Genomic DNA, 26,024 nt, shown 5'->3' with positions numbered 1-26,024 from the left:
CAGTCCTTTATGTTCAGAGCCGGACTTAAGCAGGTGCAAAGGGTGCGGCCGCGCACCGGGCAGCTAAATTTTAGGGGCCGCGAAACGAGATAAAAAACACTTTGATTATATTTTTGACGTTAATGTTCTTAACAAAGCAAAGCTTAAATTTTGTCCAAGACCTCTGAAATTCCTACATCGAACCCTCTGGGGAGGAGGATTTTCACAGAATCCTCCTCCCCAAAGCCAAGGGAAGGATGCCGGGGGATCTCGCACTCTGGGCGCTGAATTAGAGGTGGAGTTGAATTCTGTTTTTAAAATGGTTCAAAATAACACGAGAGAAGCATAATGCATGCTTTTCCGGCTGAAAGAGTGTCCAGTTGCGGCTCTGGGTAGATAATCGGTACTCTACCCCCGGCAGCCCTCCAACATTCATACAGACCCTAGCAGTGATCCTATATTTTTGGACTTTAAAATCCGGGGTCGGTTTTACCGTATTTTTTTAGACGATGACGGTTAATAGAAACTGACGGTTAAGCGAGCGACGGTTAATCGAAGTTTTACTGTTTAAAGAATTCCGACCTTAAGTTATTGAAGTTTTTTTTTTTGAGGAACCGAAACTGTTGCCGAAAGTGATTGTGACATTTGTTTTGGAAAAAAAAGGGGCAATACAAAATTGCGTAATATATCCCAAACGGAACTCTCGCTTCCCGTAACGATCGTAATTTCCTCCGCGGATGCATATTTCACTATACTGAGGAAAAATACAATTGTATCATCAGTAATGAACTCTTTAGAAGCAATGGGGGTTGCCACTTTTTTTTACAGAAAATGTCAATTTTTCTACTTACATCTATCAATTGCATATATGTCTTTAAAAAAACCATTTCTTACAAATTAATTTCAGAAATATTTATTTTTTTTCTAACCTCTCAGGGGAGAAAAAAAAGATGGAGAGAGAGAGAGAGAGAGAAGAGGCAAGAGTGGCACACACACACACACACACTAACCTAACTCCTGGCTAATTAGCATAGCTAACCTAACTCGCTACAAATTACTACCGAACCGTTGATCCTAGTGGCATGTTTCCTGTTAGAAAAAGTATCCAAATAACTGGCAGACCTCAGATTAGTGATTTATATTACACAAGGGGTTGTAAAGTTATTAAAATAAAAAAAATTAACTTTTTATATACCTTGTGCTAATGGGCATCTTTTCATCTTATTACCCGATCGAATGCCTTCTGGAAATCAAGGTAAACAACGTCGACATTTTTGCTCTTACCCAAAGCCTTAGTCACGTAATCATAGAAGCAAAGGAGGTTAGTTACACATGACTTCCCCTTCCTGAACCCATGCTGATTATCCGACAATACATTATTCTCGTCTATCCACTTCACAAACTGCCTTTTGATGATAATTTCCAAAATTTTCGAGAGGGAGCTCGTCAAACTCACTGGACGATAATTAGACACCACTTCTCTACTACCCTTCTTAAATATCGGAACAACGTTAGCCAGTTTCCAATCTCTCGGGACGATACCCTCAGCAACACTACTCCTGTATATCTGTGCGACTGGCCCCAACAATTCATTAAGCACCTTCCCTGAGAACCCTGGGATAGATATCATCTGGTCCTGGTGCTTTGCTTGCACATACATTTCTTAGAAGATTTAGGACCTCCACGTCTTCCACTTGAATATCGTTGAGCGTTTTATTACCCCATGCAACACCCGTATATCGAATATCATTATCTCCATTAAAAACCGACGCGAAAAAGTCATTGAAAGCACTACACATGCCTACATTGCTCTCTACTTTTGAGCCTCCTATCGAGAGGGGGCCAACTGTCCCCTTACATCCATTATTGACGTATCGAAAAAATGATTTTGGGTCAGAGCCAATGTTATCTGCCAACCTAGATTCAACTTGCTTTTTACTATCCCTTATCGCTTTCTTCAACAGTCTTCTTTTATCAGTAAACAATGATAGGTCACCTCGTCCACTTTTATACTCTCTGAATGCTCTTTTCTTTTCAAGATAAAGGTTCCGCACGCTATCCGTGAACCATAGAGGGTGTGATGTACAAACACGCTTTTTTCGAACAAAGGGTATGACGTCGATGCAGGATGTCACAGATTTATTGCACAGAACAGCTATTTACACGTATTCGCAAGCAGAGATATTGACGGAACGTGACCTATGAATAGTGTGCGATCGACAAATAAGGTCTCGTCTTCCCGATTCAATTTTACAACTCCTAGACATCGTTCCGTTGTTTTAGTGGCGCCACTTTATATAGGCAAAAGAGACCTTCTATAATAATTTCGATGATTCACGTGACATCTTTACACTTCTCGTTTGATCATGACATCGCTAACTTATAGCCGTCGCCGAACGTGCCAACTCGACGATGTTTACAGAGAATTCCATTAATGGTTATTTACAGGCGAAAAATGACGCGTAATAAATGATAAATAATTATTATTTAAATCATTTTCGTAACAATAAAAATATAGTAGCCTACTTAGTTTCACCGTATTTTCAACCTATTTTAGTAGAGTTTTTGTTCTGTACTTAAAAAATTGGTATTATTTTCATAACTTATAATAATTATAATATACAGTAGTTATATTTTATGATTGTCACCATAAGCACACTACCGAAATTTAAAAATGTAGCACCTTGAACGCGTTGCGTTATATGTTTGAAATTTTCATTAGAGATAGTATTAACATATGCACTGCTCAAAACAATTAGGGGAGCAAGCAAAAAAGTGAAGAAAACCTTGCGAGACAGCCACGTATTGGCATACAATGGATAGTACACGCGTATCAATGCGCAATACAGCGCAATACAGAAAAAAGACGTAAAAAAATTTGGAATTAAGCTTTAATTCTTTGAAAATATGGAAAAAACATGAAAAGATGATTTAGGGCAACAATTTGGTTACACGTAAACGATAAAAAAAAGTACTGTTTAGACATGATGCATGAGTTTTAATAGGGCGTGTGGTCTCCTCGAACAGCTAAGACTGCTGCACACCTGTTTGCCATGGATGCGATGAGGTTATCGATCAGACTTTGGGGAATACTGTTCCACTCCTCAAGAAGTGCAATCTGCAAGTCTCGGACAGTAACAGGCGGCCTTGGTCGCGCAGCAATGAGGATTCAGGTCAGGAGAGCACGCTGGCCATTCCATACGCTGTATTGTTTCAGCTTCAAGCATGTTCTCCACCAGACGAGCTCTATGCGGTCGGCCATTATCATCCTGGAAAACAAAGGAATCTCCAATGGCTCCAGCGTAAGGGATGACATGAGGTCGCAGTATCTCGTCTGCATACCTTCGGGCCGTCAAAGTGTCATTCCGAATGATATGCAGGTCTGTACGTCCGCCTATGCTGATTCCACCCCACACCATCCAACCAGCTCGTCTGTATTGTGACCTTTCATTATTTCGAGTGCCCTGTCCCTCCATACGAGAACACGTCGGGTGTCACACTCCAGACTGAATCGGGACTCGTCTGTAAACAGCACTTGGCTCCAATCACGTTGCTCCCAATCTCGATGTTCAGCAGCCCATCTTCTTCGGGCCGCACGGTGGCGTGGGGTCAACGGAATGCAGACCATTGGCCTACGTGCATAGAGTCCTCCCTCATGAAGCCGATTACGTACTGTTTGGCTGGACACCCTTCGTCCTGTTGCCAAGAGCAACCGTCTTTGCAGCTGCGTAGCATTCTTTGTTCTGTTTCGACGGGCTGTTAACCGTACATACCGGTCATCAGTTGCTGTAGTGGCGCGTGGCCGACCTTGCCCTGGTCGACGTCTAACATTTCCTGTTTCTTGGAATCGATTCCACAGCCTTGCAACAACACTTCTGGCGACTCCAACAGCGTCCGCGACACTACCTTGTGTTTGCCCGGATTCCAGTCTGCCTATAACACGCCATGCCATGGATTCCGGTAAATCACGTTGTTGAGACATCCTCAAGTCACCTTGTCTCAAAAAAAAAAAATGCGCAATCGAATTTCACAGTTACGGCAGTAAAACAGACGTTTCTGCAACATCCCGATTTCTGCCCTTATCTCCTTTTTCTGGTTTTTGACGTCATGAACTTTAATTTGCGTATGAAGTTTTCTTCTTCCGTTTCCTGCTAGGCTTTAAATTATGGATGATTCATTTAATGTTACTTATCGGTATACATCTTTGCGTAATTTTGTTAAAACCATGTGCTCCCCTAATTGTTTTGAGCAGTGTAGATTTGAAAATGATCACAAAATAAAATATTCTTTATTTAAGGTTTTACCGAGGGGATTCTTTCTCTCCACAACAAATACACCACAAAATTGAAAGTCAGTAGCATGATCGACTCGGATGTGTTTTTCATATTCGGAACACGTACAGGTGCTGTGGAGTTGTGAAAATGCCCAAATTTTCAATGACCTGCTCAACATGTTTGTGGAGCTACATGAATTAAAATTTTGCTACAAAAAACAAAACCATTGAAAAAAAGGGAGTTTTGAAAAAAAAGTCCGTCATGCTATTGACTTTCAAGTTTTTTGGTCTATTTGTTGTGGAATGGTCCCATCTGTAATCAGGGCCATCTCAAGACCATCATGTGCCCCCGGGCCAAGTGACTTTTGTGAGGCCCTACTTGGTCAATTCTCGAAAATTTCAACCAGCTCTAATTTTGTGAGGCCCCTTTTTCGCTTGAGGCCCCTGGGCAGGGCCCGGGAGCCTCAAGAGAAAGGCCTCACAAAAATGAGATCCAGTTGAAATTTTCTAGGATTTACCGGGTAGGGCCTCCGAAAAACCACTTGGCCCGGGGCCCATTATACTTCTAAGGTGGTCCTGCCCATGCGTTAAGACGGCGCTGTCTGTAAGACATGAAATAAAGCATATTTCATTGTGATTTTGTGATCATTTTCTAATCTACATGTTTACTCTCTCTGGTGAAAATTTGAAACATATAGCGCACCCCATTGATCATTTTTGTCACACTACGGTCGTTTTCTGCACACGGGGGCTAATTAGACCGGGACCTATAATTTATTGCCGATTCCGAACGGCAGGCTTGTTTTTTTTATACTCATCGAGAGATTGGTGCGCTAACCTCTTAACGGGGGACTCCCTGCGGTAGCAATTTTTTCTGTGACCATGTCACCGTTTCTGTTGTACCCCTGTGTCAGGAAAGTTTTCTGACAAGGACGAACCGAGTATCGAACTCGCGACACCTATAAACATCCTTTGGTACTTTAAGCGAGTATCTTATCGACCTGGGCTACTGCGCCACCGCATTCAAGATGTGGTGTTGAATTTTAAATTTCCGGTAGTGTAAAAACGCAGTATTCAACATATTTGCTATGCTTTCGTGAAATTTTAATTCAATTGCTATTTGCAATAGCAATAGTGTTGATAGTAACTGCTAATAGTAATTCATTTTTCGCCATTGTTTATTTTTCAATGATTTTAGCCAAAATTGGCATCGTTGTCGTCCTTTGACAACTTTATTGGAGACAATTGGCGATATCCTGTATCTTCTTACATTTAGGATCTCTTCGTATTTTTCCTCAACGAAATATGGTCAGCCTGTTTTGGACGAACCAGCCTTCATTCATACTTAGGGTTGGGAAAAAGGTAAAAAAACAAAACCAGTTCCTGTGTGTTACTTTAGTAGTTTCCCCCTCCTTAAAATTAGCTGCCAAAAGATGAATCGAGTTGAATTGTACCGCGCAACAATGCAACTAAATTCATAAAATAATGGGAGGGGGAAAGTGGAAAAAGGAAAACACAAAGATTTTGAAACATGGTCTGTGGGGGGAAACAATTATTTGCTCAAATAACATCCGAATGAAACAATAAATTACACTGATGTTCGAGCAGATAATTTCTTTGTATTGATTTAGAATTATACAGTGAACTAGAAAATTTACATATAATAGGAAACTTCATTTCATGGTGAGAACAAAGGGTGTGTCCTCTTTTCCAGAAATATAACTAAGGAAAAACTTTTTTTTTTAATAAGGACTACGTAAGGATTTTGTGTTTCGAATTGATTGTTATCATGCACGTGTACCATTGTATCAAGAAAGGGAAATTTCTTAACAACCGCCTGTTTCTTTACCTCGACCTGGCGCATTATGAGCATTGAAATTCGGATTTTATAAATGTATAAGTATTTATAAGTATTACTACTTAATCATATATTGCACCTTGTGAACATTCATCTGAGGAATTTCTAACGAATTGGTACATGCCGGAAAAACGTGTGTGTTCTGAGTGCATGTGTAGTCCTAACATGCAATAATGTTGTCAGAACATCAGACAGCATGTCCTGTTTCTCTCTTTTTTTGAATTGAAAATAGTAGTATTTCCGCGTTGAAGGTCTGCTTACTTTCTGTGGAGACATTTTCAGATGGGAGACCAGCTCACATTCGCGCTTGAATAGGACTATTAGATGCAAGACACGCGGGGGGATGTGACGGGGCAGTTGCATCGGATGCATAGGAGGATATAGGCTTGGAAGTCTGGTGGAAAGGGGGGGGGTGCACGATGATGATTGGCATGAAGATTGTCATTTTATATATCATATAAATGAGATGAGTCGGCTCTGACTTTGACGCTGGGGAACCACCCATGCCGGTATGGCAAGCTTGAGTTGGTGAAAGTTTTGGGGGAAAAATAAAGCCCTAAAAATCATCGATGTTTACTGTGAAGTGGACTGGGACAAAATTACGTTTGACCCCCCTCCAGAAAAAAATCCTCAGTTCTGACCACAGAGTAATAATACTATAGAGTGCGCGCGAGGGGTTACAATGTGAAGCAAAGATCCGGAGTCACGTGACTCCGGTCGAAAGGCTGGTCAGGGAATCTCGCTGGCAATGCTTTCCTTATGGCTACTCGTATGACGATCTACACGCGCTGTCTTATTTTTGATTAGAATGGCCAACACTTGCGCAGCTTTCGGATGTTCTGAGCGGTTTAGGAAAGGGGGACCAGTATCCTTTCACAAGGGAATACTTTTTTGCTTATTCCTCTTCTTATAAATTAAAAATTGGAATATTAAATTGACGATGCAATGGATTTCTGACGTAATCTCAGTTTTTAACGACTCCATTTTGGATTTAATTCAATTAAAGTTCCAAGTTTTGGTAAAATTCAAATGTCATGAATCATTATTAAATGTTTTAATAGAATTTTTGGCAATAAATGATTGAAATTGTGAGTTTTATGAAGTTTTAACTGAAATATACGTCTCCGCAAGATATGGCGAGATTTGGCGAGCTAGTGAGTTCATTCGAGTTTTGCTCAACTTGGAAGAAAATATGCTTTTCAGAAGGAGAAATTTATGAAAAATATTCTATTTAAATAGAATGTGAGCAAAACTTCCCCCCCCCCCTAGACAATTGCAGTTTTGCATAAAAATGCATAACAACCTCTAAAAATAATAGTATTTTTACCCCTCTTCACACCTGAGATAAAACTATTACAGAAAAGAAATTTTTTTATTCATTAATTTATGTTTGTTGTATGTGAAATTGCCTCTTCAAACAAGAAAATTAATTATTCAATTGATTTTTTGAGTCAATATCTGTACTAAGACCTGAAGTCATATATTGTGTACCTCAGATGTTATCTTGAAAAAGAATCATTCTAAAAACGATTTAATACCTTAAATTAAGATTAACATATGCATACTTTTGGAGCGAAGAGATTACATATGTCACATATATATATATATGTGACATGTGTAAATATTATATTATATATATGAAATATTATATCCTAAAATATTATATATATATATGAAATATTATATCCTAAAATATTATATATATATATATATACACAATTTAAATTATTACATATATACTCTACATGGAATTTTAATTCTTATAATTTAGAGAAATTGATGATGATATTCTGTAATTTTCTTGAGTAAAATCTATTTTAATCCTGAAATATTATGTAAGTGTTTACAGTTTTGTGTGATGAGGTTATAAAAGGTTTTTCAGGAATGTTAGGAATGAAACTTTTTCTTATTGTTTGAATATTATTTCATGACTGAATATGGTATGAGTGTGAATGTGTTACATTACATAACATAATATGATGCATTATAATTAATTATACATTAATTATGAGTATATAGAGTAATTGTAATGTTCTGGAAAGATATATTTTTGTTTTAATAACCCCTAGTATAAATAAATTTTCGAAATTAAAAGCGACAAAGTGAATGAAGAGAATATTTAAAAATATAAATGAATTAGGCTTTACAACATATACGTTGTTCCGTTTTCCAATATTTGTTTATTTTATAGAATTTATTTTTTCAAATCTGATACTCCCTAAATATTTCACATAAAAATGAGTGAAATTCATTGAAAAAATGAAGGAAAGTTTTCATCAACTTGATCGAATTGAGTCAAATTTCGTTACAGCAACATCCTAGCTTCTGCGAAAACGCGCCAAATGTAATAGCGCAGAACCTGTTCTTTCCCCGACAATACTGCTCATCTTTTCTTCACGTTCGACAAGTTTTATGAATAGCGTGCGCGGTCTATTTATATCTTAAGTCTATGGTTCTGACCCTGGCCAGACGTCCTATGTAAGACGTTGTACAGGATATCGCGAGGGCTCGGGTTCGATTTCCACCAGCGTTCGAAAATCACTTTGTTTATATCCATTTATATCTTCACGAACAAACTTCCTCTACTGTAGCAAGCATCACATTTTCATACTAGTGCTTGTGACGGAAACTAGCTGATCCCCCCACTTTAATCCATACATAATGCATACAGTACTTCCTTCTTGAATCCTGTATATGCACGGGATGGCTCTCAACTATAGTATTTGTATCAATGGTTTCTTCGTATCAGCTCATCTACAACTCTGAAATACCACTATCGGGGTCACAACTAGGGGTGAGCGGGGGGGGGGGGGTTCTGGTGTCCCGGGTGCCGGAGCAAAGGGGAGCACAAATTTCACCCTTTAACCTCTCCTTCAATAACAATAGGGGACACCAGATGTCTCAATTCGTGTGTTCCGCATTTCGCCATCATCATCTCTCTGTCTGGATAAAAGATTAATATTTCATCTTGTTTTAAGAAATGCACGACTAATTTGATGCCATTTTTTTTTTCTCGATTGTGAAGATTCGTGATTTAATCGCAATAAAGAGCTGGGGGAAAAAGAATCGCTTCAATGAAATGAAACTGGGGAAGGGGGGGGGGGTAACTTTTATTATTACGTATATCCACAAAAATCATTGTAGGTTGCATGGAGACAAAACGTGAATTCGGGGGAGAAAAAGGTAAATTTATTTTCTTGTCAACAGGCAGAACCGATTTTAGGATTATGAGAAACGAGTTCTTTATTTTTTTCCACTTGTGTTGCCCAGAATTCTTTGGAGTTGAAAGGAGAAGAAATATTCATGGGCTCAATTCATTTCCTTATTCGCTGCCAGTGTGTTTGTTTCATATTCTTGGTGAAAGATCCTTGACTTGAATACCTTGGACATAGAAAACATTGTGAGTTTGTTTTCCTCTTTTTCTTGTCCAGGTAAAATTCACCTGCAATTTGATAAAACAACTCGTAAAACTTCCTTGAAACGTTTTTCAAAGATAAGAATAAATCTGGGTAAAAATCGAATTGCTTTGAAAACAATTAATGTACGTGTAGGTAAGTAATTAAGGTGACTACATGACGTTTGTTCTACTGGACCTTTCAATATTTTTCGCCATTCTTACTTTGTTGGGGGAAAGTTTTTACAAGAAAGCTTTTTCTCAGCCACCTCGTTGGGCATTTTGCCTGTTGTGGCGTTGTATTTGTATTAATTGATTTTTCTATCTTCACTGTAATCAGAAGACATGAAGAAAATATTAGGGGAGGTCACTGAAAGTTGGTAGTTGACCCCTATATATGAGGCTTAAGCACGTGAGGAGGAGGAGGGTGCATTGCATTGCATTCATTAATTATTGGTGGGATAACCCTCTCACAAAATTTATTGAGGTTGGGGGGCAACTCAAATTGCTTTAGCCCCCAGGTTCTGGCATTCATGACTGTAATTACGGGTGTAGAAAATTTGCACAACACTTTATATCTACAAATATATAAATACTGTATATTTCACATGAAATACATTCTAATTCAATGCAGTTTAGCTCCGGGATTTTGCTTCAGTAAGTAAAACAACTGGAAAATGCCAATCATACTCACAGATATAACGAAATATTAAAACGGTTTCCGGAGTTAAATTAACAATTCAATTGTATGCCAAAATGAAATTATTATTTTTTTTGAAATAGAAGCTTGAGGTTTCGATATTTCAGACACATTTTCTTCTAAGCCAAATTAGAAGTTTCACATGTAATGTCTCATTACATTGCAAAGTAAATGCAAAGTCGGGAGTTAAAAGAAAAACAAAATACACCTGTTTATGCAATCCAAGGGTGTCGAAAAAACCTGCGGTCCGTCAGCGGCTCAGAAGAGATATAATGCGGATCAACAAGCACTTCAAGTTTATTTTACCGTCAAAAGAAATGAAAAGAGCTGTCATTTTTCCACACTTGGAATGGTGATTTCAGCTTCCAAATGCTTTCATCTAGTGTCATTTTCATTTCAAGTGTTGCTCAAAACAGTTTTTCCTTCTTCTAATGTGGTCCCGGAAACGAAAAAGGTTGGGCATCGTTGATATAATCCATAAAATATATCAGTTCAAGCAGGGGAGGGAATTTACATGGAAAACAATTAAGGCCATCTTCGGGGCATTTTTACAAGAAATTCAAAATTGACTTCTTCATAAAAAAGCATTCAATCGGGATTCCACTTTAGTGTTTGTGAATTATGCAGTCAAAAATTTTTTAGTTTATTTTCTTTTCCTGGGAATTTATTTTTATACAATTTATTGGGGTTGTCACCCACCAGATCAGATAAATTGAAATGAGGGACACGTTTTCCTCGAGGTAATTACATGAAAAACAGATGTTAACATCTATTGAGATACATTTTTATTTTATATATGCGTATTTTACAATAACCCAGAAGGTATGAAATGCACTTACACTGGAAAATTAATAATAGAATAATAACAAATAATAAAAATAATTAGAAATAATAGTCAGAATGGAAAGTACTTCGTATACGGAGCCAAGTCGAAATCCTCAATAGCGGAAGAAAATATTGCGTAAGAGACGCATACAAGTTCTGATGGCAGACAGTGCCGTCTTAACGCATGGGCTCACCCGGGCACGGCCCGGGGCCTCACAAAAATTAGATCTGGTTGAAATTTTTGATAATTTGTTTGGTAGGGCCTCAGAAAAATCAATTGGCTCGGGGGCCCATGATACTCTTAAGACGGCCCTGATGGCAGACTGTTCCATATTGTCGCCTCACGGCATCCGAATCCGTGGAAAAAGCAATCTCTTCTTGCCTTCTTTGTTATTATTGCCTTACTATTATTTCTTGTATTCTTATTTCGAAGCGATGCCTCCGTAGGTTAACTTGTCTGTCTATGATCTCGAAGAAAGATTCTCTCGATGGTAGATAAACAATTTGGTGGACTAGTTTGTAGCACATCTTCAGATCTGCAGTGGTTCTACGCCATTCCAGTGAATGCAAACCCAGAAATTGAAGCCTCCCGCAATAAGACAAGCCGCTCATGCCATCTATTCGTTTTTGGTAAAGGACCTCTGTGCAGGGCCGTCTAAAAAGCATCATGAGCCCCCGGGCCGAGTGATATTTCTGAGGCCCTACCTGACAAATTCTTGAAAATTTAAACCAATTCTAATTTTTTTGAGGCCCCCCCTTTTCTTTTGAGGCCCTTAGGCCGTGCCTGGGTGGGCCCATGCCCTAAGACGCCACTGCCTATGTGGCTTTTCAAGCAGCTTCGTGTCCTTAATTTTCTAATGGCCCCATACTTGAGAACAGAACTCTAGAGTTGGGCGAACGCACTCACAGAAAGCATACGATATGAGCATCACACTTGCGGTATGCCGTACATAACATGTATGAAATTCTGTTAGCTTGCAGACAATGCCATGATAATGGTGAGCAAAATCCGGGATGCGGCTCTATTGCAATACCTAAATCCACTCATGTATCTAATTGCTGTTATATTTCATTAGGTAATATAGTTGATAATATTCAGGATCGGTGCACCTGCTTAAATGCATTGATCCGCTTTATGATGTCGAAATAGGGAGTTTGAACTGACAACTCCATTGGAAAAGATGTTGGCATGCAATTCTTAGAGCCCTATTGTTTTCTATCGCAGAGAAAATAAATGGGAGAGCCCAAACCTAATATTTCTATAGTACTATAGAGATGGTGGTAAATGTTGGGGGGGGGGGCTCAAGCCCATGGGCCGGATACAAGTTCACGCTTATGGGAATATTTAATCATTTTGCGAGTTACACACCTTTTCATAGATCCAATAAATTATTATCCAAGAGGGGACCTTTTCTATTTTTCCGAAATTAAGATCATTCTGCATATAGTAGGGTTACCAACCGTCCTCCTTCAGGAGGACATGTCCTCGTTTTTGATACGACATTTCAAGGGTTCTTCTACGTTTCGGAACATTCGCCTTTTTGAGGTTTCCGGAATTATTTTTCTTTTTCCACTTTGAAACATATATTTTTTCATTGATATGAGTGTTTTTGTTTTTTTTCCCCACACGTATTCACTAATAGCCATCGAAATCCTGTTTCTGCATTTTTTTAGCGGTTCTATTTTGGACACTGAGCTATAAGTAAACTTTAGTTATAGCTCAGTGATTTTGGAGTTGGGGAAAATTATTGTTGTGCCAGGCTTTATTGGTTGGAATAGTGGTGCCATCTATTGGGGAAATAAATGGCACCGTAATGTTTGTTAATAAATTAAAAACACTATATAAATATATTTATGTAGTGTTTACCATAACTATGGCTATGATCGGTGAAAAACTATCTTATAATTCTTATAGGCATTTCCCGCTTATAACGTGTTTAGTTGAGATTTTTGAAAAACGTTATAAGTGGGATCGACTGTAAATACACCTCATATATCGTGGAATCAGTGGGCTTTTAGGCCACATACCCCCACCCAAAGCGCTCTGCAAGCGCTTTGCCCCCCACCTCCCAAGCAACTTTGGGAGGTCGCCGAATTCCTTAGTAATTCAGGAAGAGTCAATGGGCCATCATACGCCCTTATTGGGGGCGTATATACGGACGTGCAGCAACCCTAGAATTCCCCTGTTTTAATCGTATCAGGGCACCTACGCCGAAGCATTCTCTCCGTAACAAGTTCGGCGGATTTGATCAGTACTATCGGTCAGTAGTGTATTTACAGGAGGGGGGGGGGGGCTGAGTGGGCCATAACTTAGAATTGTCCTTTACCAATCGATACTGGTGTCCCTTTGTAAAAGCAGTCGATTGACGGTGTACTAATATTCATAGTCCATCCTTTTCATCCCGTTGAAAATTTTGAACACTTCGATTATATCTCTCCGACACGTGCGTTCATCCAATGTAAACAGACTACAATTTAAGTGGCTATAAATTGAATGGATGAATTAGCAACAAAACGGAAAAAAATCTCCTCTTGATTTTACGCTTTCCTGGTGAAAACAAAGTAAGTGAATATCAAATATAGCTACTCATTTTTCATAAGGGGCCGTTCAAGTATTAAGTAAGCAAATTTTTAGTCATTTTTGACCCCCCCCCCCCTGTCAGCAAAATTTCGTCATCAGCTCTGCCCCTCTGAATCCTAACCCATATTTTCATAAAGGGTGGTCGATGACGTAAGTATTATCCAAACCCCCCTCCCTCCTTGTCATCAAAAGTCAACATATCGGAAACCCTCCACCCCATCGATGATGACGTAATATTTGAACGGCCCCTAAGGTCATACATTTTGTATTCTGTGAGAGTTTTCTTGAATGATAATTTATGAACAATCGCCACAATTCAATCTTAGGTAATTTGAAATCCTCTGTAATATTTGTATTCAATTAGGGGCGTATAAGACTCATATTTTTTTATACGATACGTTGATAAATTGAAAAAAGTTTTATTTAGTGCTCATTAAGAAATTAAAGTAAAAAATTAATATTTATTGCATTTCAGTTTCATTTTGGGTGCAAAACCAGATGAAGTTGACTCACATCCTGGTGTTAATACAGGGACAACAATTAAATCCTGTTTTCTCTGCAATCTTTATTTTGTCTTTTCTTACTTGCTTCTCAGATGAGTAACAAATACGGCAGGTGAACAGTTTACCTTTTACATTTGCGGTTTGAACTATTGTTCATTTTCGTCTCAAAAAACACGATTGCCTAGAAATTCGCCTATTGAATTTACATGATATTCAACTCTCAATTAACCGAGTAGTATTTTTGAAATTCGCAAGCATTTGACAGTGATTACTGAGCATTCAGCAAGTATTTCTTAAATTAAAAGTAATCATTTAATAAATTTTATATCAGAAATGTGCGGCGGATGCAGGGCCATAAACGAAATGTCATATATTGAATGGTTCTTTTTTTCCGATACAGCGACAAATACGTTCATGTGGTGATTATTCCAAGAAATGCGGTACTGTATTGAACTACACGCACCGCAATAAAAAACATACGCAATGAAATATAGAAACAAAAGGCCACAAAATTAGTTATTGCTCATTTCGTTTTTAATTCTAAATAAAAAAATTAATTATCACTCAGCAAATCCCATATTAATTCGTATTTAGAATCAATTTAATATAACAAATTTGATTGTTCAGACCTGTAGAACTGAAATTTTGGAAAATTGTCTGGAAACTGATGAACGCAATGTTTCGGAAACCATGTAGTTTCGTGATGCATTTTGGTCACTGATTTTAAACGTGGCTCATTTTTGACTGTCATGCAAAGATTTTTCACAAAAAATGATTTCTGTATAGCAGGAGAAAATCTATACAATATGTATTATTCTAACATTTTAAATACTAAATTAACTTTTCAAAGAATTTTTTACATAATCTTTGCATTAATATTATATTCTTTTTATTATGTAGCTTTCAATAGCATAGGGAAAAGAACAAAAGCAGTTTAATTAATAAGAATTTCCTTGTTTCTAAGTATTTACTGAGATATTTGAATTTGAAAATCGGAGGAAAGTCGGGAAAAAAAGCAGCAAAAACTAACAGACAACGTTTCTTTCCCAACTTTTCTCTGATTCCTGAATTCCGATATCTCTGTGAATATTGCAGTTAGAAACGTGGAAATGTCTTCATTGGCATCAGAAGAGACAGGGCAACAACTTTCTAATTCGGTTTTTGGGCACAGGTTGTCCATATATAAAGTTAATTTTTTTTTATTTTAATAGCTATGCAATCCCTTGAATCATGAATGAATTAGCTGAAATTCCTGACTTCGCACATTTACATTCCACCAGGATGACTTTAATATCTGTCACTGTTTTCTTGCTATTCCCATTTTGAAAACCGTCAGCCGATTGTGGGACACTCTGTGTATTCAAGTAATGCAAGCATTTAAATCACGCGGGTGAACAAACCACTGTTGGGCCCCGTCTAGTATTTTAATCGGTCCACGAAACAATTTTGTAAAAGTATTTCATTATTTCAAAATACTTTAGGACGTGCGGTTAAAGATAATATTTATAGATCAGAGGCGGATTTAACGGTGAGGGCCCCGACATCTAAAGGACCTCGAAAAACCCAAATTCACACTTTTTTTATAATTTAAGGGGCCCAATATTTTCTTTTGCACCCGGGGCCCTCGACCGACTTAAATCCGCCACTGGTATAGACATTATGTAATGCATTATTGGTTTTGTTGGCTAGACTATAACCAAGTGCACACAAAGTACCCGGAAAGTATCTCGACACCATTGATTGGTGCGGAGATACTTTCACATTCGAATGTAAGCACCATACATTCGAATTAAATTTATCAGTGTTGTAGACGCCTACAGGCCGGAGCAGGGGCGTCGGAAGTATTTCGAACCTGTGGGTGCTCGTCTTGAGTTCCATATAGGAAATTTCGATTTCTGAATCAATTCTGTGGGTGCTCGGACCTGTTTTACAAATTTTCGTGGGTGCTCGAGCACCCACAGCACCCCCGGCTCCGACGCCACTGGGCCGGAGGTTGAGCACCCTTTCCCCGTTATATGGAAATCATTATGGATCGGAATACGATACGAATACAGGAGACAGAGAAGTAACATTTAGGCGCAACTGTAAGAAGTAATACTTTTTTGTCTTTTGTTTGATGATTTATTAGTAATGGCATGAAAGGCGGTGGAGGGCGGGGGGGAAGTTAGACTGAAACGGGAGGGGGCGGCAAAATTTGCATAGGCCACATAAAAAACATAAATACGGCCCTGCTGTCGGTGCAAATAAACCCGGGTCCAGACCTGCCGAAAAGCTGTTTTTTTAGCGCGGGGTGATTTTGACCGAGAAAACATTTTTTTTTGCGCATTTGGGCATTGAGTAGAGAGGCGGGGGAATCCAATATCGCTTTTACCAGACGTGGGGGCCAGCCACGCAAGGCCGTAACTATTTGCCACAACAGGCAAAATGGCCAACGAGGTGGCTGAGAAATCAAATTTCGTTAATTTTATAACGGAGTTCCTTGTTCCCACCTTAAACTGCCGCCTCCCTATATTTTGGTGAACGAGGCAGTTGCCTCATACAGTTCCGGCCCTGCAACCACGGACTCTTCCGGAGGACAGATTTCACATATATTCCTTATACTTTTCAGATTTTTCGAAGTTCTATATTAGATACTTGTTATTCGCCCTATCGTCATGCTCTGATGTCAACCTGGATCCAAGCTTGCCATTCCTCTAACCTTCCAGCGAGAGCGCGTGTGTAGGAGATACGTAAAGGAAAGGAGAGAGCTCTCTTTTTACTGGAAGGAATGATAACCGACCCTCTACACGTCCGAGTTTGTCTTCTGTCGTATAAAGGAGACAGGATATGGGGGAGGGGTGTCTTTTGAGGTCTGAGAGTTCTACTAGAGAAGGTGATGTCCCGATTCGTCCTTTCCCGTTTCATCCTTAGGTCAAAATAGTGCCGTTTCATCCGAGGTGATAACGTGATTTTATCCGCTCTTATCCCCCTCTTTGTTATCAAGATTACACCTTCATGGGAGTGGGAGAACATGTCGAGTACCCGTTGTTCGTTGTAGCTATTGTACTTGATGTGTCCATTGGCTACCTAACCAAAGTAAAAAAAATCGTACCAGAGTGATTATATTACATTATTACATGCAGTACACAGTGGCTTCATAAGCGAGATACATAGGTGAATCTTGCTTAACTCGGAAAAAAGATATTTAATTTCCAAAGAATAACGTAGACTTTATCAAAACCAAGACGGTACATTCCTGTATAATATACTATGTATTTTACTCCTGAATTTAAATATCCTGTAAAAAGTTGAGAAACGCTGCTATTTCCAGGGTATTTCCAAACGAAGTATATCCAGGAGCTCTATCAATGAGAACTTGTGAAACCACGGGGTGTTTTATCTTGATTGACAGTAATCCCCCTATCGACATGGGGAAGGGGAGGGGAAAGAAGAGATCGGATGAAACGGGAAAGGACGAAACGGTACCTAGCCACTACAGAAGGAGGACTGGCCACTAATCTTTTGAGGACTTATCAATAGGGGGGATGTTTGTTCAGGTGTCCACAAACAAGGGGAAAGGTTTTTCTGGTTTTCCGCATTCCTAGTAAAGATACCCTTAAGAATATTTCATATTTTTATAAAGGGTGTTTGATGACGTAAGCAAATCAATCTTAGTAATTTGAAATGTAGTAATCTGGAGAGCCGTGGTTAAACGTTATAGCAAGAGAACAAAACTTTGAGAACCACTGCTTTACTGCCCTCCCAATAATTAATTAATATAAAATGCAATGCACTCACCCCTTTCCCCTCCTGCGTGTGTTCTTGAGTCCCCATATATACAAAATGACTTTCAGCTCCCCCTCAATGTTTTCTTCATGTAGTTACTTTTGATACTGCACCTTTATGCGAAACACAGGTACCAATGACGTTCAAAACAACCCAATTTTTAACATGCGAGCCGCTATGAAACATACACTAATTGCATTTCATTTTTATGCCACCATAACCAAAGCTAATTAATGCCCCATAGAACCCCGTGGTATACCAACGCGGTACGTCAAGGTGTCTCAAGGACGCCCCCCCCCCCAACAAAGAAGAGTAAACTTATCATCCATCTTTGAGCAAAAAACAAAATGGCAGATGAGTCAGCCTATTATTTCATGGAGCTCTAAATCGAATGACTGGAACCTCGAAATGGTTTCATGTTATTATTTATCAGTTCTTTTTAAATGTATTGCAATCAAATCAATCTATGAAATTGAATCATTTAATGCTTCCTTCAACTGCCCAACTAGGAATGACGTAAGCAACCTTCAAAACCCCCCCCCTCCCCCTTATCATCAAAAGTCAGCAAATCCGAAATCCCCTCCCCCCCACTCGATGCTGACGTAATACTTGAATGATCCCAAGTGAAAATTTATTTAAAATTAGTCTGGCATAGTGGCCATATATTATTGGTGCTAATCAATTCATTATAACAACCACCTTATAAAACTAATAAAACTGAAAACTTTGTGACAAAAAGAGTGACACAAGGCTCATGATAATCAACTTGAATTATTACGACAACATGCATATAAAGTGCCACAATAGCAAATGATGAACAGTCATTTCAAATAGAAACTATAAATCACTATACGTTCAACAAATTCTCTAGCAATAAAATAATTTTTTGAAATCAGATAATTTCCAAACAAGAACTCTACAATGTATTACTTAAATAGTTATAAAAACTATGCAAAAAAAAAAAAGAAATTGATATATTAGTAACAAATTATATAAACAGGATTGTAAAATAACAACTCGTTACATAGACTTGCAAGAATATTGTAAATATAACTGACTGACATTTTTTTATATTTTCGACGCTATAGGTTTTTCAAGGAATTCCTGCCACCAGTGTGGCCTTTGGAGAGCACCAGGAGTATTCATAATAACTTCTTCGAGACCCTTGCATACCTGAAAGGAAATTAAAATATCATGCATGATGTAAATAAATCAGTCGCAATCTCACCGACAATTTATTATTGTACATTTTCAAAGACCAAAGATTCCTCCCTCTATTCTTTTGGATCAAATTATTCAGATTTGTTAGAAAAAAAACTGGGGGGGGGGGGAGTATTACACACACTTACATTAAACATAGTGTTAATTAAAAGGAAATACATAATCAAATCTTCGTTTCAAATACAGTATCGCATAAAAATTGCATATACTATGCAGTTTTTATAGGAATTTTTGTATTATTTTTAGACGACAGATCAATTTTCGCATAGTTTCCCTTTAAGGGGTGGACCAAAATGGGTTAAGGGAAAAGTGTAACCTGTCCATCTGCTCTCCCAAGAACTGATTTTAGAATAAAATCCGGTGGTGCAATGACATCAACGAGAGCAACCGCATCATTTTTCAATTCCTGGCAAAGCTTCAGTATGTTTTCCTTGAAAATCAGATGAGGTTTTTCTCCTGAGCAATAACCACCTTAAAAACAAACAAATAAATCATTGAAAGAAGTAAAAACACACACACACACACAGAAAAAAGTACACCTAAAAACCATTTCCAAAAACCAAAATTAATTTATGTGAATTTTTTTTAAATTAAAAACTAATTAATTATGATTTTAACAGTATATATATATATATATATATATAAATACAATCTTTCAATCTTACAATACAACTGCTCTAGCGTATAAACCATTACGTTAAAAACAGTAAACACAGCAGTACTTACAAGCAAAAAATATCTTTAAAAACCTTAATTTTTTTTACATTTTATTCAACCGTGACATGCTATTACATGAAAGGGGGAAAAATCCACTAAAAGATCAACAATGGATTAATAACGATGAACACAAATAAATTACGATCGAAAATTCAAGTTAAGACACTGTATGCTGATGCATTACCACCGCATTAAAAGCTTGGGAACTTTCAATAAATCCAAACTGGACTGCAATGTGTTATGTATTTGCCGTGTAAGAGAGAGAGAGAAAAGCTGTTTTTATTCAAATACAAATACAAATACGACGCCACGACAGACAAAATGCCCAACGAGGTGGCTGATAAAAAGATGCCCATAATCGATATCCCATTCGTTCGATACACTTCGCAATGCTAATCGATTTTTATTTTGCTGCAATTTTCAGGAAGGAAATGAGATCGTTGATTGAGGTGTGTGTAGACCTCTGTATCATAATCTTTAGTTTCAATGTTAACCAGATAAAGATACAACTAGGAACACAAACAATTTCACCAATGTCTCGATGCAACATTTATACCCAATATACAGGGTTTGTTGCAAGTGCTAATGCAGCCTTTATTTCACGAACCGTTCGTGGTACAGGTATGATTCCAATTTGCAAAAGGCTCAAAAATGCGTTAAAAAACTATTCTGTAACAGTTTTGAGAATGGTAATAAAGTGTGTCGCAAAAAAAAAAAAAAAAAATCTGAATTTTTGTACGGTATCCATTTTCTAGCTTTCAAATAGAAAGTTGTTGCCCTGTATCTCCTGAGGCGAACAAAAAAAACATGTTTCCAAGTGCAATATTCTCTAAGATATTTAAATTAAAATATTTGAGAAAAGTTATGAAAGAACAACAAAAACCAACGGACAACGCTCCTTCCCTCCCCTTATGCTGATCTTTGCTAACCTTTCTCCTTTTTTTTGAATTCCAATATCTCACTCAATGTCTCAGTTAAAAACATGATTTTTTTTGGTTGGACTCAGAAGAGACAGGGCAACAACTTTCTAACTGGAAGTTAGAGGACAGGGGAACCGTATAAAAATGAAGATTTTTTATATTTTACGACACATTTGTATTGGTACAGGATAATTTTTAAACGCATTTTTTAAATTGGAATCATGCATCTACAATGAGCAGTTCATGAGATAAAGTCTGCATTATTCCCTTACAGGCCAGCCTATATATCCACCGTGAATTGTAGAAATGAATGTATGCATCAAAGAAAACATACAATTAATTTTGTGTTTGTGGAAACATACCACTGTAAAGAAAATTCAGGAATTTTTCTAGGGTCCACAATCCATATAGTGTGCACAGTTTCACGAGGACATTTTTGATGCTGGGATCATTTTGCTGGTCCAAAAAGCTTTTGAACCTCTTGATCGCTACAAGCTGAAAAAAACAAATTTGATGAAAAAAAGGTGATACATTATACTACAAATGTGTACTACTAGTGGTGGTACTACAAATAAAAGAATATTTAAAAAGCTCTTTACAACAGCATTTGGGGGGGAAACAACTGTTTTTAAAGGATTGCCGATCTTCAGTAGTAATAACATAATTTCGCTCATTTAATTCCGCATCCTCTTGTGTAGGCCTCGGCCAAACAATATTGTATAAATAAATAAAAATTTCCAAATGTTAACAGATCTAATGTTTCATATTGTGAGGAAATACAGATTTTTCTATATAAACCATGTTTTTTTCCTTTATCATGTTGAAACATATGGAAGTTTTGTTCTTAATTATTCTGTTAATTATTCCTCACGAGAATACAATTAGTCTCGAGGTTAAGGGTAATACAGTAAAACCCCTCTAAACAGTCACTCCCTCAGATGCGGTCACCATTGTTTTACAGCCAAATAAAACTATCCCGACAAAAAAAGACATTAAATGATGTATTTCGAACCCCTGTTTAACGGTCAGTCTGAGATACTGTCGCGGATAGCATTTTCATTATTCGTTCCATTGGATGAAATCCCTGTACGGACACCAATAGTTTCAATTTTGGTTCGAATTATGCTCACTACATGGCAGCAAAAGTTTAAATATTTGATCAACTTTTTTATATTTGGCTACTTTTGAATGAAATTTTGGCTTGAAGTTTGTTAATGTTTGGCACTTCTAATGTCCATTTAGAATCTGAAATCATGTGTTGCTGATTGTGCTTGTATATTTTACATTATTCCTCACTATTCAATATGACCAGCTCTTGTATAATCGTCACTCTCTATCTCTAGGAGAAAAAAATTGATGTCATTATGAAAAAAGATGATGTACAGTGGAAAACGAACAATTGGAGTCCGTGCTCTTTCAAACGAATTCAATGCATTGATTAAATACATTTTTCTATAAACGCAATGACGGAAAGTCATTGGAAAGCCTTTCAGCTTAAAATACATTTTTATTTTTGAAGGAGTTGAAAAGCTCCTCGAAACGCATCAAGCATCGATTGATCAGTTTGAATTTACATCAAAAGATGTAAATTCAGTATGCAAATTTGTATAATATTTCTTTTGTAATTTTAGTTTTGCCTCCATGCAATAATTATGTATTTTCATGCCTTTAAACGCATCTCATATTGTCAGAATTTCATTCATATTCAAATAAAAAACCATTTCAGTTACTGTTAATGTTATACAATATAATTAATACCGGAACCTCCTCTGATACTGTCACCCGTCTTTCACAAACAGTGTTTTTTTAACCTCAATATATTGAATCATGTAAGACTGTCATTTTTAATTGCTAAATCATGGAGAGTCATTTAATTGAGGTGAGGATGAACACAAACATATATATATATACAGGAAATTAAAAGAAAAAGTTATAAAATAGGGATTCATCAGAACTGGGTTAGACAGTACAGTAAAACCCCTCGTAACGGACACCCTTCAGATGCGGTCACCCCCTTCCTTTTACAACCAAATAAGAATTTTCCCTCGTGTAATAAAAGTATGCATTTCAAACCCCTGATTAACGGTCACCCATCTTCTACAGACGAATTTTTGTCCCACCGGTGGCCGAAGAAGAGAGGTTTTACTGTATATTAAACCAAAGGATATATATTGGTATTGTTATTACCAATATTTTGCACCCTTGGTTTTGCAAAATGTTTCATATCAGCAAAATATGAGATAAGGTGACTATGAGATAATTGATCATAAAACGGATGATTTTATTTTTCTATTTTCTGTCCTAATGAAAGATCTATATAATAGGAAATTGAATCATATTAATGCAATTTTACTTGGCGTTTTTTCATCAGACAAAAATACATTTAAAACACAAAATTAAGTACATCTATTCATTTAAAGAGGTGCTGCATGATTAACGGAAAGGGGGGGGGGAAGAGGGGACAAGGCAGAGAAAGTAAAATACGGTAGTTCATATTTGAGGTATAATATTAATGATATAACTACTTAGTGAATCTCGCGCACAATATTAACATGTTTTGTGATAAGCTAGACTAGATATGAAATTTCAGTTTAAAAAGTTGGCAAATGGAGGAAACTGAAATTGATCTTAATAGGATAATATAATTAGGATATTATAATAGGATATTACAATTAACAAAACTGTGAGGGAGAAAACAAAAAAATTAGTCAACCCTCTAGATTTTAGTAGAATTATTTTACAATTTTCGACAAAGCTATTAGTTTTAGTGACATATGGAGAATATTGTTGGCAATTGAAATATGGAAAAAGAAATTACATGGAAAAAAGCGATAGCAGCAGTTTCGCAATGATAAACCTGGGAGTTGTTTAAAGCACAAAACTCAAGTTGAGTCTTCTTCATCTCAACACTTAATTTCTCGGAACTTTGCTTTAATAAGTGGCAAACGAGCCATTCATATGCATCAATGATATCTGCAAGTGAAATCAGAACAATGGTTAAAACAACTTAGTAGAGACATAACATTTAAAAATATTAATTAATGCTTTCTCCATTATTTACAATGAAAACATAACAAACTAGCATTTTTTAATTTTAAGAAAGAAAATAAAATATTGTGTCAAAAAAATTATGCAACAAAAATTTAGTAGCAATCAAAATATGCTTGGGGGTCACTTAAATTTTAGAATAGAAAACTTTCTCAGATAAAAGACTAAAAAATTCCCTCACAGTACATGAGCAACAGTGTTGTAATAATGTCATTTCTAATGATCAAAGATGAGTAACGAGGGAAGCTAATATTTTGAACATGAATAATAAGCATAATGAAAACTTGATTAGAATCATGTTGAGATCAGATAGGTTTTGATTTCTTCATGATTTAAATGCCTTCTTTGTTATTCTTATTCATTCAGCCTCGATAAAAAATATAAATAGTTCTTATGGTTTTAGTTATTTGCATACAAATTCTTAACAAAGCAATCCCGACCTGTTTTTCTGTTTCCAATACATTAAAAAATATCTTTGGGTCCATGAATTTATACACACAGTCAACTCTCGGTTCACGAACAACAAAAAATGATTCGGCTTACAAACCGATTCTGGTTTATGAACGTGCAATGCGGTGTAAATCCCGGAAGAAGAATATTTCAACAGTCTGAAATTAAAATTTTTTTCGATAGAATTTCGTTGAAGAATTATATTTCAATATAGTAAAATTCCTGCCAACAAACACTAACAGCTCCTCTAATCCAGCCGATTTATGAGCAGGTCATTTTAAACTTTATGAACCTATGAAGAAAATAACTTTTTCAAAGATGCAATCTTATCTGACGAAGAACTAACAGTCAGTAACGTCTGGAAAAATTATTTTATCATCATACAGTTGCAAATTCTTATTTACAAAGCATCACAGCAAGTGTCTTACTGAACCATCAAATTGGTTTGGAGCACATTTCATGTCCAGATAGTGTTGCAAGCAAAGGTTTTGAGGGCTTCTACACTGAGATTATAGATGATTCATATTCACGACATCCGACTTTACCCTTGCACAGTTTTAATTCTGTTTGCGTTTCATCTCTTTCAAATTATAGTAGTTTTTTGTGTTGGCTTGATGATAACCATATTGGTTATGCGCAGGAGCAGTAGAGCAAAAGTTAACGCAAAAAATATTCAGAGTCCCAGAAACGGATTAATTCATTTTGCATTGGTTCCTATGGGAAAAATTATTTCTATTTGCGAACGAACTGGCTTTGGGAATGAATTAAAATCATAAACCGTGGGTTGACTGTACATACATATATACTTTTGTACAGCTCACCATTGGGTGACATTTCACGAAATGAAGAAAACTTGGTCTTAACAACATCGTCATAGTTTCTGATGAATTCCAAATCTGTCAAGTATTCTGGAGGATCCTCTTTATCTAATCAGAAAAAAAACTCAGGATCAAGAAAGACTTATAAAGTATGATTTTTAAATAGTGTAATAATAATGATAATGATGATGAGAAAAGATCACTTTTTATAAATTATTTTTCACTTCAATAACATGCGATAACAAAAAATAATTAAAATTATTCTTTTTTTGGAATTGGTAATCGATTCAACAAGCCTGAATCACAAAAATTTAACATAAAAAAATTAAAGTTCATTTTTTTTGAACGACTGTTACATATATTTAATATGTAAATGCAAAAAAAAACCTGCTTACATAAAGTTTTCTTCCTGTAAACAGAAAGAAGATACTTGCTGGTTTGCTGTAATATCACATTATTAGCGCCTTCATAAGTGCAGCATGCATCACTTTCTGTTATGAGCCTTCCAAATCCAGAGACTAGCGACGTTGAAACAAATAAAACATCAGTGGAAATGAGTGAGAAACCAGTGTCAAAAAAGAGTAGTAAATTTATTGAATTCCCAAGAAGAAAATTTGTTTTCCCTCACACACTTAAATATATCTTTGCTTTTTTTCGGTTAAAAGAGAAAAAGGTCATACTATAATAACCTTTTAGATAGCCATGGCCTCCACAAGCTTCTCTGCATTCCTGTGCACAGTCTCGGGAGATCCAAGTTGAAACAGCTTTGGTGCAGCAGCTTAAAGCATGAATATATGCTCCCACTTCACGCTACAAATAAAACACACAGTATAAATGGAGGGCTCAGAAGCCACTCAGGGCAAGCCAATTTTTTAAAAATGACTTTCGTATCACAAGTGCCTCTTTGTTGTTAAAGCTTTCAGTTGCCAAAATGTTCAAGTCGTTATTTTTGTATTGCAACAGCAGATATGT

At 36.9% G+C, this 26,024-nt stretch overlaps 1 protein-coding gene across 1 annotated transcript in view; it reads right to left on the bottom strand.

Moving 5' to 3' along the window:
* Positions 1–18,630: 18,630 nt before the first annotated feature.
* The window catches only part of LOC149084329 (peroxisomal acyl-coenzyme A oxidase 3-like), a 47,879-nt gene continuing 40,485 nt past the window's right edge, over positions 18,631–26,024 (bottom strand). The window contains exons 10-16 of the mRNA XM_089234695.1: positions 25,742–25,862; positions 25,448–25,570; positions 25,056–25,160; positions 23,555–23,709; positions 21,099–21,231; positions 19,416–19,570; positions 18,631–19,051 (exon numbers count right to left, since the gene is read on the bottom strand). Of these exons, the coding sequence (XP_089090821.1) occupies positions 18,947–19,051; positions 19,416–19,570; positions 21,099–21,231; positions 23,555–23,709; positions 25,056–25,160; positions 25,448–25,570; positions 25,742–25,862 (897 nt within the window). The 3' untranslated portion in view covers positions 18,631–18,946. The remainder of the gene's footprint in view (positions 19,052–19,415; positions 19,571–21,098; positions 21,232–23,554; positions 23,710–25,055; positions 25,161–25,447; positions 25,571–25,741; positions 25,863–26,024) is intronic.

This window comes from Pholcus phalangioides, unplaced genomic scaffold, assembly GCF_987345545.1.
Source record: "Pholcus phalangioides strain wild (caught in Gottingen) unplaced genomic scaffold, Ppha-v1.0 ptg000008l_1, whole genome shotgun sequence".
NCBI lineage: Eukaryota > Metazoa > Arthropoda > Arachnida > Araneae > Pholcidae > Pholcus > Pholcus phalangioides.
Note: the sequence above shows the minus strand (reverse complement) of the source record. Positions and strands in the feature narration are given on the sequence as shown.